The following is a 15,930-nucleotide window of genomic DNA, read 5'->3' on the forward strand; positions in this document are numbered from 1 at the left end:
TGTTCCTCTTTCCAACTTTATTCCATTTCCTACCAGCAGAAAATACTTGGAATCTTGAATTTTGTGTTTATCAATTGATGCCTTTTCTTCATAGTTTTACTGCATCTGTATCTATTCTGAAAATAATGCATGGTTGGTTTTGCATATTTCTGAACTTTATACAAATGGAATAAAACTGTTTTTATTCTTCTACAGCTTGCTTTATTATTTTTTTCTCAGTACTGCATTTTTGAGAACCCGTGTGGATGCTATAGCTATTGTTTCTTCATTTGCACTGCACTGTTCTGTTGTTTGAATATACCACAATTTATTTATGCATTTTCTTGTCAGTGGGTATTTGTGTTTTCTCCGTTTTTTGCTTATACAGTGAGTGCTGCTATAAAGATTGTTATGTATATCCATTACATAGTCAGCATCAGTAGATAATGCCAAACTAGTTTACAGAGTGATCATACCACTTTATATTCTGCTCACCCTGATCCTTGCCAACACCTCCTAATGTTAGACTTAAATTTTTGCCAGTTTGGTTGAGGTAATATACCTCATGAGTAATTTACTTTTTACTCCCATGATTATTAATGAGGTTTAGTATTGTTTCATGTTTATTGACTGTTTGATGTGTCATCATCAGTGATATATATGTTTAAGACTTTTGTTCATTTCACCCTCACCACTTGGATTATTGGTCTTTCTCTTACTGATTGAGATTTTTATTTATTTTTGACACTAATCCTTTAGTTAATTGAATTGTAAATATGGTCTCTAAGTTTGTGACTTGTCTTTATATATCATGTTAATGTGTTTATTCTCTTAGTTACTTTCATATCGTACTTTAACTAATTCACCTCATCTTTTTGAAAAGGCAATATATTTATATTGCCCAGAAAAAAGAAATTAAAATGTGTTGTTCCAGTCCTGTAATGTGTCTTCCTATTCTTTAATAAGTAACAATTCTTACTAGTTTTACATATCTTCACTAAGTTTCTAATGTATATACACCTATGAATTCATATATAATTTCTTATTCCTCCCTTATGTACATAAAATGTGGTATACCACCTCATTGTTCTATTCCTTGCTTATTTTTTCATTTAACAATGTATTTTATGGTTATTTTGAAATTAATATTTAGAGAACACTCATTTTTTATAGATGTATAACATTTTATTTTTTGACTATCATAGTTTATTTAATCATTCCCTCCACTATTGAAAGTCATTTGCATTATTTGCCATCTTCTGCTATTCAAACTAATGCTATACAAATTAACCTTGTACGTATGTTGTGCCATTTTGGCTATTCTTATATCTTCTTTTGTGAAATGTCTGTTCACATTTTTTTGCCCATTTTTAAATTGGGTTGTTTGTTCTTTTATACGTATTCTTATTGGAATTTTAAGGGTGTTTTATATTCTATATATAATCCCCTTTTCACATATTTATGTTTGCAAATCTTTTCTCCCTTTCTATGGTTTTGTCTTCTTCACTGTATTTCAAAAGCAAAAGTTTAAAATTTTGATGATCTACCTTTTCAATGTTTTCTTTATGCCTTGTGATTTTTATATTGAAGAAATCTTGTATAAACCAAGTCACCAAGATGATCTTTTATGTTTTCTTCTAGATGCTATTATGTTTAAGTCTTTGATCCACTTTGGGTTAATTTTTGTGAATGGTATGAGGTAAGAGTAAGGCCGCCTCCCCAACCCAGACAGTTATCAAGTTGTTTAGCACCATTTGCTGAAAAGACTCTTTTTCCCCATTGAATTATTGTGACACCTTTGTCAAAACCAATTGACAATGAAAGGCTAGGGCCTATTACTGATCTCTGTTCTGTACCCTTGACCTATATGTCTGTCCTTATGCCAATATTATACTTTCTTGGGTACTGTAGCTTTGTAATTCTTGGTAGCAGGTCATTCAACTCCTCCAGTCTTATTCTTCTTTCTAAAAATAGTTTTGTCTGTTCTAGGCTTTTTAAAAATTATTATTGACTTCTGTATTAATTTTACCATGAGCTGTCAAATGCTTCCAAAAAACTCACTAGATTTTGATTGGGATTGCCTCAATCTATACATCAGTTTGGGTCATTTTAACAATATTCAGTCTTCTAGTTTATTGACTTATGGTATATTGCTCTACTTATATAGGTGTTCTTTTATTTTCTTTGCAATGTTTTGTTGTTTTCAGTATACAAGTATTAAAAATGTTTAACTATATTCCTATATATTTTATGCTATTTAAATTTTATGATGATTCTCTGCCACTCTCTTAAACTAGAATTGATTTTTGTCTTTGTGTCTATGACTTTGCTAAATTTACTTATTCTAATAGTCTTTTTGTAGATTTTTTAGGATTATTTAATATGATCATGTCATCTGCAAATAAAGATAGTTTATCGTGTCATCATGCCTTTTATTTCTTTTTCTTCCTTTATTACAGTGGTACAACCTCCAGTACAGTTTTGAATAAAAATAGCCTTGTTTTTGTTTGTACATAGAAAGCATTCACCCTTTCACCATTGAGTATGATGTTATCTGTAGGTTATTTTTTAAAGATGTCCATAATAAATTTTAGGAGGTTCCCTTCTATTCTTATAGCTATTTATAATGAATGGGGCATTGATATTTTTTAAATGCTTTTTTGCAGCTTTTCAAATGATCTTTTTTTTCCCCTTCATTTTGCTAATATAGTGAATTACATTGACTGGTTTTTCTATGTTAAACTAGCATTGCATTCCTAGGATAAATTCTACTTGGCTATAGTATACTTTTGATTTTATTTATTTATTTATTTTCCTAATTTTAGATGGAGACTCCACATCTTTGATTTTCAGATTTTGGTATTTTTCTAATAAAAATATTTAAAGCTGTAAATTTTACTTCAAACATTGCTTTGGCTGTATCTCATAAATTTTGATTTAATTATCATTTTAAAAGATTTTTTAATCTGTTAATTGTTAATTTATATGTGTATTATTTAGAAGTATGCTTTATATTTCCAAATATTTGGAGTTTTCCTAGTTGTCTTATTGTTACTGATTTCTAATTTAATTCTGCCTTAGAATTTTGCATTATTTCAGTCTTTTTAAATTTATTGAGTTGTCTAATGAACCAACATATGATTTATCCAGTAAACATACCATGTGCAATAGAAAAGAATATGTATTTTACCATCATTGGGTATAACAGTATGTAAATAGAAATTAAGTCAAAATGGTTAATAGGGTTGTTCAGATATTCTTTGTCTTTACTAATTTTGTTTGTTTTGTTTTGGTCTAGTTCTATTATTTACACAGAGAGAGAGGTGCTGAAATCTCCAAATATGATTGTGGAATTGTATATAGTACTTTTAATTGTGAATTTTGCTTCATATAGATATTTATTTTTTAAATCTTTATTAAATTTATTGGGGAAACGTTAATTAGTAAAATTATATAGGTTTCAAGTGTACATTTCTATAATACATCGTCTATATATTATTAATACATTGTGTGTTCAACGCCCAGAGACAAATGGAAGGAGAACTGACTCATATAGATATTTATAATAGCTTTGTCTTCCTTATTAATTGATCCTTTTATCTTGAAATTTATCTTATCTAATATGACGATAGCCAGTGCATTCTTATGCTTTCTGTTTACATGGAATAGCCTTCTCCATCCATTTACTTCCAGTCTGTCTGTATCTTTATATTTAAAGCGTGTTTCTTGTAGACAGTGTATAGTTCTTCCTTTTAGAAAATCCATTGCGATTATTTCTATCTTTTAATTGAGGTGTTCAGTCCATTAACTAAATGGGATGGAGAACTATCAACTCAATACCATTTAAACTATTTCCTTAGAATAAGGTTTTTAATATCACACTGGTAGTGTATATTTAGGCCTTAAATCATGTGAGGTCTGACTTGAGGGTTTTTTATTCCTGTCCAGCTAGCGTTGAAGTCACATCCGACAAGTTTCTTTGTTGTTTTTCTCTGTCCAGGGCAGGTCTTTTTCCCTCCAGTTCACTTTTTCACTAAAGGTATCACTGTGTTTCAGTTTTCTGTGAGAGTGTTTTTACTGGACTCCTCACATTGGGCGTGCTTGATCTTCGTCCTCCCATCATCAAAGGAGAAGTTCAAGTTCTCTAATTGTTTCTATGTTTATGTCTCTAAATTTCAGCCTTCACATCAGTTTTTGCCTTTGAGGATTTATTTTACCTTCTTAGGAATCCAGTAAGGGGGCCTTTGTGCAAATTAGAAGAAGGCTGGTGCAGCGCCAGACTTGGTGAGCACGGTATAAGTGGATTTCAGTCCCTCTTGTCCCTTCAGTTAAATATCTTTTTGTAGGTGTGCGGTTGCCCTGTCAGCCATATTGCAGGGTTTTCCTTTTTCCCCCGATGACATAGTGTCAGCCTTATATAGTATCTTTTCAGGTTTGTTCTCTACATTAATTCAATTGTAGTATGTTATTTGGCTCATGTTTAGCCACCTACTATAAAATCACATTTTCTTTTTTAGTTTCTATCACAATTGGTGTTTGCTCTTTAAACGTAAATAATTAGTAGTGACTTTCACGTCAGTGTGGTCAGCCAGATGTGCTGAAAGGCCTTTCAGCTGCAGAACAGCTCAGGGATGAACTTTTTAATGGATAAGTACAGACGGTCCTCGACTTCCGTGGCTTCACTGACAGTTTGTTTGACTCTATGGTGGTGTGAAAGTGATATGCGTTCGGTAGAAACCATCATTCGTATTTTGATTTTTGATCTTTTCTTGGGGTGGTGATCCATACAGTACTCTCTCGTGCTGCTGGGCGGCGGCAGTGAGACGACTTTGTCCAACTGTAGGCTAATGTGAGTGTTCCAAGCACTTTTAAGGTCGGCTGGGCTAAGCTGTGATGTTCGGTCAGGTTAGGGGTTATTCCATGCATTTCTGACTTTTGTTATTTTCAATATACAGTGGGTTTATCGGGACATAATCCCATCGTAAGTCAAGGAGCACATGACACGTTTGAGGTTCCTTCTTCACTCCTCTGTCCCTCCCTTGTCTAGCTACTTCCCTTCTCCCTCAAAAAATGAACTTTAATCAGAATGGTCAGCAGCAGACAAGGGCAAAAGATAGTGCTGCTTTCACAGGCAAATTATCAGTATCAGTGATTAAACTGGGGGCAAACCCTTAGGCCAGTAGCAAGGTAGATGTACTGAACCTGAGATTCTTTTATTAAGTTGGACCCTTAAAGGGGATAAAGTGTATAACATGGGTAGATCCACTTGGTCTAGCACAATGGGTAAAGGTGACCAAAAGTATAAACTTCAGTTATAAAATAAATAATGTACAGCGTGGTGACTATAGTTAATATTGATAATACTGTATTACATATTTGCAAGTCTCTGAGAGAGTAGATCTTAACAGTTCCTACCACAAGAAAAAAAATTGTGACAGTGTGTGGTGATGGACGTTAACTAGACATACTATGGTGATACAAATATCGAATCATTACCTGAATACTAATATATTAGTATTATGTACCATATACCTGAAACTAATATAATGTTATATGTCAATTATAAATCATTTTTAAAAAATTGACCAAGTATTCGTATATAAAGCAAATCTCAACAGATTTCAATGACTCAGTAACATAGAGTCCACATTTTTTTTACCAATTTGCAATTAAATTAAAACTAAATTGCAAAGATAACAAACTATATACTCTTGGAAATTTTTACAAACATACTTCTAAGGCACATGAGATATTATTTACTCTCAGTAGACTGACAAAAATAAGAAATCTTATAAAAGAATGTAGATCGAAGGGAATTCTTACATACTTCTGGTAGAAATATAAAGTATAATCAATTGAAAATGCAGTGGAAATCAATTTGGTGTTATCTCGTAAAGTGGAACATTCAAATACCTACTGACCTGGCACTTCCACTCTTAGGTATGTCCTCTAGAAAATCTCTTCTACACAAGAGAACAAGTATGAGAATGTTCGTAGCCTAATTGTTCATAAAGCCAAAAAATAGAAACACCTCAAATGCCCATCAACATGCAGATGGATAAACAGATCATAATATATACAATGGAATACTATATGACAAAAAGGAATGAACAGGTATACTGAAAGATGCACATCAGAGATGAGATACTTCATGAAAAGAAGCAATTCTTAGGAAACTATGTATAGTATGGAATAATTAGCAAAGCCCCAAAACAAGTGAGACTAAAAATACATTATTTAGGAGCATATGCATAAGATATAAAGCGGAAAAAAAATGTCAAGAGAATATTAAGCTCAAGATGCAGGAGCATGGTTACTTGTAGGGTAGGGGGAAAGGGAGGGGACAAACTAGGAAAGGGATATGAAGGTAAGAGTGCCAGTATTGGTAAAGTCTTGGTTCTCAAGTTGGGTGGGGGCTCACGGGTGTTTTTTTATTACACTTCATACACATTGCATATATTTCAAAATATATCATATATATTTTCATAGATCTAAATATTTCAATACAATGTGAAAAGATTCCGTTGTAAAATCAAAGACCTATGTTCCTACAAACAGGTATTTCCTGCAACATGTATTTTAGCTGTTCTAAAATACATGAGTGGAATTAACTGAAAGGTAATAATTTACTGATACTAAACAGGTCTGTAAATTATGAGTAAGATAAATCAGACTTGATTTTTGATTAAATTCAAGAAGTTTTTATAGTTGGATACACTGTGTAGTTTTAATAAAACAACATTCCAAAGCCTCTAATATAATGCCTGATACATAGAAAAATTTTGATAAATACTTGTTTCCTTTCTTCTAGTCCAAAGATCAGTGGAATCTGTCCGCCTTTTAAAGACACCTGTGGTCTACTCAAAAGTGATCGTTTTATATTACGAAAAATGCCTAATATGGCTCTAGTTTATACCACTGTATGTAGCAGTATTCAGTTTCTTTTGTGCAGACTAAACACTTCAGTTAGTGTTGAACAAAGAAAATTATATGCTCTCGTTATGTGTGCTTTAATTTAGATGCTTAATGGCTTTTAATGTTACCAAATAAGTTTATTATTATATTATGATCTCATTTGTATTATATTGCCTTGCTCTTCCATATTTGTGGTGATATGGTCATGGTTTACGAAAACAATAATCCCTAAGAAATAGGTCATTAACAGTAGTTAACGATTACTTGTGATCTATGGTAATGACTGATTTCTTTGGGATTATTGCAGTTATAAACCATAATTACAGATTATTACAGCAATAATTATTTTGTTAAAGGAAAAAATGTTCTGTGCTTGAACAGCTGCTAAAACAAGTGCACTGAACATTTCAGAATAATGGAAAATTATAATGAAAATTTAGTCTTATGAGATATTTTTTAAATTTACAGATATGTAATTTATATATCAGATATTTATATTTCTAAATATAATTCAGATTTATGGATTTATATGGTTCTTTAAACTTTGTGGATATAATTCTGTAACTAAAGTAACTTCTTAGCATTTATTATTTTGATAGACAGTCTAAAATTGTTGAGGTTTAGGGAAGGGTTTAATATGTACGAGAAGTATCACTTCTCATTTTTTAAATATGAAAAATTATATTTGCTAGCTTAATAATAATAATGCCTTTGTATTTCATTGTTCATTTCTAACACTAATCCTAATTTATTCAATCAGTAGTTAAGTTTCTAAGGGTTAAGAAATGCCTGTTTAAGAGTTTCTAAGTGTTAAGAAATCACTGCTTTCTAAAACAGGAAGAAATAAATACACATTCCGTTTTTCTCTAAATAAACTTCCATTCAAAATTTACCATAATTTTAGAAAGCAATGCCCACAATTGATAACATGCTATCTTAGCATATTATTCTTTGATATAGAAGTTTTAATTCAAGGTCACAGAATAAAATATTAAAGAATAAAAAATTTAAATTTGAGAAGTCCATGTCCTATATTTAATATATTTTGTCTTCTATAATTAGACAATGATACTCGTCGTACTGCATTGAAAAAATCATTTCCCCCCCTTATCTGTCTTACTAGGTTCAATTTCTTGGGCATGGATGGGGGGGTCTCACCCTACCCCATACATGTACATATTTTGTTATATCCCTACAGCAGAACATGACATAGTAGATACTCAGCAAATGCTTTTCAGAATGTATTTTACTTGGGAATTTTTTCTTTTCAGTTTAGGGTTTTTGTTTTACAAACAGCATTAAGAAAGTATATATAGCTAATTGTAACTAGCTTCGATTGCAACAAGCCTCTTTGGTAGAGAGGAAAGAACTTAAAAAGTTTTAAATATAGTGTGACTTAACTTTCTTGAGCAGCTTCTAAAATAAAACTCAGAATGAACATACCAATGTTACATATTGATACGTTTTGTGGGTTTTGTAAGTATGACGTAGAAGAACTAACAAGGGGATAGTTATTTAATAATAATAGAACTAATAGCCAACACTTACTGAGCATTTACAGCAGGCATTATGAGTACTTTACTTACAGAATACCATTTAATGCTTTTCACAAGCCTTTGAGCTAGGTGTTATTTTCATCCTCCTATTTATAAATGAGGAAATTAAAGCCAAGAGAGATTATGTAAATAGCATAATAAATGTAGAGGCAGGATTTGAACCCAGGCTATGCCCTTGGTAGCTAAATTGTATAGCCTTCATTTTTCTACTATTGATCTTCCAACAGAGAAATATAAAAATCACATGCATGATGAATTCTTTGTGTATTTTTAAGAAGGCTTATTTTATAAAGCGCTCATAGGCATATGCTTCTATGTTTACATTAGTGATAAACCCCAAAAGGAAATTCACTTATTTTAAATTCAACTATTCACCAAACATTCATTTGATATGTCACATATACCTGGTTTTATAAAGTGGGTGGTTGGGAATCAAAAGAAGTGTGAAAAGCCCTAAAAATGATCCCAAAGGCCAGTGCAGTCTTATCTGTGGTCAAATTTTGGAGACAACTAGAGAACAGTTCAGGGTTAGGAATTAAAATGTGTTAAATAAGCCTTAAGAGATTGCTGGATCACAAGATTATTGGATCATCAGGGTCTGTCCAGCTAATTGACAAACGTGTTGCGTATTCCCTTTTATCAATCTTGAGAGGAAATTGTATGTATCTCATAATAGTATGAGAATGGATTCTTGGAAATTTGTTACCTATATTTCAATCATAGCTCTGCACTTTTTAGTATGGATTTGTGACATTAAATGAATATATAGAGTGGATTGAATGTTTAGAACAGTGCCTACTGTACGAGGTCTGACAATTACGTTCACGAGCTCATCCTAGAAAAAGTGCTACATACCTCATTGCTGAATATCACTATGGTCCCCTTTGAAGTACTCTCCTTGGGAAGCTATGCACTGACGTCAGCACCTAGTCCTCCCTTCAAAGCAGTTTTGGAACTCTTTCTGGAATGGCCATCAGAGCTGTCGTATTACCCTTGAGGTCCTGAATGTCATCAAAATGTCTTCCTTTCAATATTTGCTTTATCTTCAGGTAAAGAAAGAAGTCATTGGGGGCCAGATCAGGTGAGTAGGGAGAGTGTTCCAATACAGTTATTTGTTTACTGGCTAAAAACTCCCTCACAGACAGTGCCGTGTGAGCTGGTGCATTGTCGTGATGCAAGAGCCATGAATTGTTGGCGAAAAGTTCAGGTCATCTAACTTTTTCACGCAGCCTTTTCAGCACTTCCAAATAGTAAACTTGGTTAACTGTTTGTCCACTTGGTACAAATTCATAATAAATAACACCTCTGACATCAAAAAAGGTTAACATCGTTTTCAACTTTTGATTTGGACTGACGGAACTTTTTCGGTTGTGGAAAGTTGTCTGACTTCCATTGTGCACTGTGACACTTTGTTTCAGGGTCGTATTGGTACAGCCATGTTTTATTACCAGTGATAACGGCCCAAAACATTGTCTTGCCTCTCCAAAAGGCCTTGGTAAACTTCGACTCTCCTTTGCTTTTGTCCATTGGTGAGCTCCTTCGGGACTTTTTTTTTTTTTTTTTAATTGTGGAATATTGGGGAACAGTGTGTTTCTCCAGGGCCCATCAGCTCCAAGTCAAGTCGTCCTTCAATCTAGTTGTGGAGGGCACAGCTCAGCTCCAAGTCCGGTCACCATTTTCAATCTTAGTTGCAGGGGCGCAGCCCACCATCCCATGTAGGAATTGAACTGGCAAACTTGTTGCTAAGAGCTCGCACTCCAACCAGCTGAGCCATCTGGCTGCCCCCCTTTCGGACCATTTTTGCACACACCTTCCTCATGCCAAGACTTTCAATTAAGATTTTCTTAACTGTTTCTCTATCGATGTTTAGTTGGTCTGCTATGCTTCTCACAGTCAGCGTACAATTTTGACGCAGAATTTGATGAATTTTTGCAATGTTTTTGTTCTGCTCAACACTAGCCACCTTGACCTCTCTCCATTAGTGACGCGTTCTCTCCCCTCAGAAAAACATTTAATCTATTTGTACACTGCCGTTTTCTTCATACCATTATCCCCATAAGCTTGGACTAACATGTCCCTGATTTCACTCCCACTCTTGGCAAGTTTACCAAGGAATTTAATGTTTTTTTATTGCTCTAATTCAAGCTCAGACATTCTCGTGATGGCACACAAAAACATGCAACAACAATAATGAACGCCACTCAGCAAGATGTTGTCACACGTCGACACCAACACAGCTGTGAGTCACTGATGTACCAAGGTTATGAAATCTTACTGAGCAGTTTGTACAGTGCTGCCAGTGTAAGCGCATGGTGGCAAGTTTGCGAACTTAATTGTCAGACCGCGTATATATCATGTTAGTGATAGTACTGAAATAAATTAAAAAATGAAGCAGGAAAAAGGGATCTGAAATGTTTGGGATCAGATTGTGGTTCACTTATCTCGTGCCTAAACTTAGTGGCTCATCAAATAACAAGCGTTTTATTATTATCTCTCAGTGGTCTCTGGAATTGATTAGTCTCAGCTGGGGCTGGTGTCACCTGAATGATTCTTTACTCACATACCTAGTGTCTGGGCTGGAATGTTTGACGAATGGGCTCTCGCTGGGCATTCCTCTCTCCGTGCCGTCTCTCTACATAGCTGGCTTGAGCCTCTAATAGTATGGTTGTTTCAGGGTGTGTGGTCTTCTACATGGTACCTGGCTCCTCCAGACTGAACGTTTCCTAAGGGACTAGAGGAAGCTGCCAGTTCTCTTAAAGGCTAAGCCCCATCTTGGAATAGTGTCACTTCCACCGTATTTTGTTGGTCAACACAGTCACAATTCAGCCCCGACTTGCAAAGGCTTAGAAGCATAGACTGCACTTCTTGATGGCATGTGCATACATGGAAAGAAGGAGTCAATGATGGGTGTCTTGAAGATAAGCCACCATACCCTTAAGTATTGAAAATTGACAGGAAAGCCATGTTAGCCCTCCTGAGCAGGTGAATTCATAGTCAGTAGAGTTGTATCTTTCTCCAGTTATATTAAGCTATGTGAGTATAAGCAAAGAATAAGTGGGAAATTGGATTTAAACAATTATGGTTTTGAAGATGAATATGTCAGAGCAAGAGAGGAGTTGAAGTCATATGCAAGGCAGAGATTATAATTGACATAGAACTGAAGCTAAGTAAGCAGGATAGCGAGACATAACGGGTGTAAGAGGAAGTAAATGGTGGATCTCAAAAAAACTATTAGAACTAACAAGAAATCAGCAAAGCTGCAGGATATAAGATCAATAAACAAAAATCAACAGTGTGTCTGTATATTAGCAATGAACAATCAAAAATGAAGTGATGATAAGTCATTTACAATAACATCAAAAAGAATAAAATACTTAGGTATAAGTTTTTTACAAAGAAGTGTAAAACTTGTACACTGACACTATAGAACATTATTGAAAGAAATTAAAGATCTAAATAACTGGAAAGACATCCATAGTCATGGATCAGAAGATTTAATATTGTTAAGATGGCAATACTCTCCAAATTGACCTACAGATTCAGCACAATCCCTGTCAAAATCCCAGCTGGCTTTGCAGAAAATGACAAGCTGATCCTTAAATTCATATGAAATCCAGGAAACCCAGAGTATCCAAAATGATCTTGAAAAAAAATGATATTGAAAAACTAATACTTCCTGATTCCAAATTTTAGTACAAAGCAGCAGTAATCAAGAAAATGGTATTGGCATAAAGTTCGACATTAGAGCAATGAAATGGAATTGAGAGTCCAGGTATAAACCCTCCAATTTGTAATCAACTGATTTTTGACGGGTGGCAAGACAATTCAATGATGAAAGAATTATCCTTTCAACAAATGGTGCTGGGACAACTGGATATCCATATGCACAAAGAATGAAGTTGGACCCTTATCTCCTACCATACATAAAAATTGAGTCATAGACCTAAATGTAGAGATAAAACTATGAAATTCTTAGAAGACAACAAGAGTAAATCTTCATGACTGGGTTGGGCAATGGTTTCTTAGATATAACACTAAAAGAGAAATTAGAAATTTGGACTATATCAGAATTAAAATTTTATGTGCTTAAAAGGACACTGTCAATAAAGTGAAAAGAACCCACAGAAAATATTTGCAAATCGTATATCTGATAAGGGACTTGCATTTAGAAAACAGAACTCTTGCAACTCAATACTAAGAAAGATAAATAACCTAATTTAAAAATGAGCAAAGGATTTGAATACACATTTCTCCAGAGAAGACATGCAAATAGCCAGTAAGCACGTGAAAGGATGCTGAACATCAGTCATTGGGGAAAGGCACGTGAAAATTACAGGATACCACTTCACACCTACTAGGGTGGATTAAACATAAAGACAGATAATAACAAGTGTTGACAGGGATTTGTAGAAATGGGACCTTCATACATTGTTGGTGGGAATGTAAAATGGTGTAGCTGCTTTGGAAAACAGTTCGTCAGTTCCTCAAAATGTTAAAAATATATATTATGACTCCATCAATTCTAGGTATACCCAAGAAATGAGAACATACATCCATATAAAAACTCGACATAAATGTTCATAAAATTATTGTTTATAAAGTCAAAAGGTGGAAAGAACCCAAATGTCCATCAGCTGATGAATGGATAAATAAAATGTGGTATCTTCAACAATGGAATGTTATTTGGCCATAAAAACTAATGCAGTATTAATACATGCTACAACGCGAATGGTTCTTGAACACATTATGCTAAGTGAAAGAAGGCAGTCACAAAGACCAGATGTTGTATGATTCCACTTATATGAAATGCCCAGAATGGGAATAATCTAAAGAGACGTAAAGTAGATCAGTAGTTGCTTAGGGTTGGGAGGGTGGGGGTACAGAGTAGGATTTTTTTGGAAGGGATGAAAATCTTCTAGAATAAGATTGTGGTGATTGGTACACAACCCTGTGAATTTAATAAACATTGAATCTTCCAAGTGCGTGAATTGTATGGTAAAGTTGTTTAAAAAGGTGAAAGATTCATGGATTTGAGGTTCCCAATAGAACAAAGGATTGTATGTAAGGAAACTGTCTAGTACCTTCAGTTTCCTACATGAGCTTTTTTTTTTCTGTTACCTTTTTCACTATACATTCATAATTCATAAAACTGAGTTACTTTATCTTGTTGGTGATCTTATTCTCTTATTTAATCTGCTTCACATTGCTCATGTACAAGGCTGCATAATTGGTTAATTGTGATTTATTCATTGTTTTGTGATAGATTAAGGGATGTGGATACTTGCCAGGTTATATTTCTAAGAGAAAGTTTGTCACCTCAGTAGGCCGACGTGTCTCCAGAAGTTTGAGGTAGTTGATGACTTGTACTATGGTAATGACTGCTAGTATCCACAGGAAGACAGAAAGTGTTGTTTTCTACATTTATTTATCCTTGCTAAGTCTTCTAAAAGCACTCTCTCTTTTGTGACTGTTCAATACCTGGTTAAAAAAAAAAAAAGCACGTAACACTTTAGTTCACTTGAAAAGGTTTCCCAATACCAAAACATAATTGATTTCAGTATTATGAAATAGCCTGCTCATCTTTGAAAAATCAATCCCCAAGAATAGCATGAAATTTCTTTTTAGCAAGATATTGGTATGTTGTTAATTATTCATAAAGGTCTCAAAAATCTTGGAGAATCTGATACATAGATCGATGAAGCTAGAGATGTAAAATATGCCTTAAATAAAAACCATTCAATATAAATACCTCCGTTTTTAAACTGTCAATGTTGTCTGCCCCAAAGTAAGATTTGTGAAAACTATAGATGTTTCCACTGTGTCACTGTTGTGCAATTATTTAATCCTTTGCTGCTGTTGCCCACGGAATTAATTTAGTTGTCAAACAATATGATTTACACAGTGAAAGTCGCAGATTTTTAAAAATTATGCATAGAAATACAAAGGGAATAAATTAACTACCATCTGTTATGTTCCAAGCAGGAGCCATATTAAAAATGATCTGACTGGTACTCTCATGACATTGAACATTCAGAAAAGATTCTGGTCATTGGAGCTTAGTGGTACTTACTGACTAGCAGCCTGGATCCAGACATTACCTTTGATGTTTTGGTATCACATTTAATTTTTAATCCTAAATCTTCAGGGTAGATATTATTTTCTCCATTTTGCAAATGAAAACCCTAAGATGTAAAGGGGTCAGTAACTTATGCAAGATCACATAGCAAATTGGTATAGCTGGGATTCAAACAGTTTTATCTGGCTCTAAAATCTGTCATTTTCACTGTTACACTTACTGCCTTGATAAACTTAAAACCGAACTTTTCATTCTCTGTCAAGAACTGAGTTCACAACAGTTTATCATTTGTTTGGAAGAATAGATCATCATTCTAATTTTGGAACTTTCTGAAAAACTAAGCTTTGTTTCTATCAATACTTCATAAATATTTTTCTTTTTTCTTATGTATTAGGGCGTCTTGCATGGCTGGTATACTTAGTTGGGACAGTTGTTGGAGGAAGATTAACATACACCAGTACAGATGAACATGATGCTATGGATGGAGAATTATCCTGTCGGTAAGTAATGGCCACACAATTTACAGAAATTTACCAAGTAGTTAAGAAATTTGGTTACTGAACTGGTATGATGAGCTAAAGCATTTTCTATTTGGCCTTTTGAGGAAGGTAGTCTTTTCCTTTTCACTCATGAGAAAACCAAGGCTTAGAGGTTAAGTGATCGGTAGATGTCGTCTCTAACAAGTGGTATAGTCAAATATATTTCAATTTGTTTAAGTAGTGTGATGAAGATTTAGCTTGCTGTTTTATTTCTGACAAAGCATGCAAAATTGGTGTTTATTGGGATGGTGACAAAATTGGGGTGACATACATCCGGTCAAAATCAATGGATAGTTACCCAAGACAAGCTTTGTTTATGATTGTTGACTAGATTTTTCACCTCATGACCATAGCCTTAATAAGAAACAGTAATTACCTCATATTTCTTTCTAAACTGAGGAAAATTCCTACGTATGAATAATAATGAGTCAGCTGATTTTCCACATATCTTATTTTTTAATAACATCTTTCTTTAAAACAAAGTACTGCATGTTTTTGTTGAACACTTAAAAAATTCAAATGAAGAGAAAAGTCATATATTAGTTTGGAGGTAACTACTAGTGCCGTTTTGGTAAAGACCTTGAATCTTTTTAATTAATGCTTGAGGGTATATGTACAGTACATATATATTTTGCAACTTTTTTAAACAAAAATTATACGAGAATATTTTGTAAACTTAAATCAGGATACTAATTACAATACCTAATTCATTTGGGGCTATTATTCGGATTAAATGAGTTAATATTTTTCAAATGCTTAGAATAATACCTGACAAATAGTAAGTACTATATTACTAAAACAAAACAAAACAAAAATCCAAACATTTCTTGTTTAAAAAATCAAACATAGTATTGTGAACATTTCA

The 15,930-nt window shown here is 33.7% G+C and overlaps 1 protein-coding gene across 8 annotated transcripts in view; it reads left to right on the forward strand.

The window, feature by feature from the left end:
* The window catches only part of RANBP17 (RAN binding protein 17), a 255,550-nt gene that overhangs the window by 38,047 nt on the left and 201,573 nt on the right, over positions 1–15,930 (forward strand). For all 8 annotated transcript variants that reach the window (XM_019741153.3, XM_074313890.2, XM_074313893.2 and 5 more), the window contains one exon: positions 14,921–15,026. In XM_019741153.3, coding sequence (XP_019596712.2) covers positions 14,921–15,026 — 106 coding nt within the window. The remainder of the gene's footprint in view (positions 1–14,920; positions 15,027–15,930) is intronic.

The sequence above is a fragment of the Rhinolophus sinicus genome, chromosome 5, assembly GCF_057876585.1.
Source record: "Rhinolophus sinicus isolate RSI-liver-muscle chromosome 5, RSI-T2T, whole genome shotgun sequence".
Lineage (NCBI taxonomy): Eukaryota > Metazoa > Chordata > Mammalia > Chiroptera > Rhinolophidae > Rhinolophus > Rhinolophus sinicus.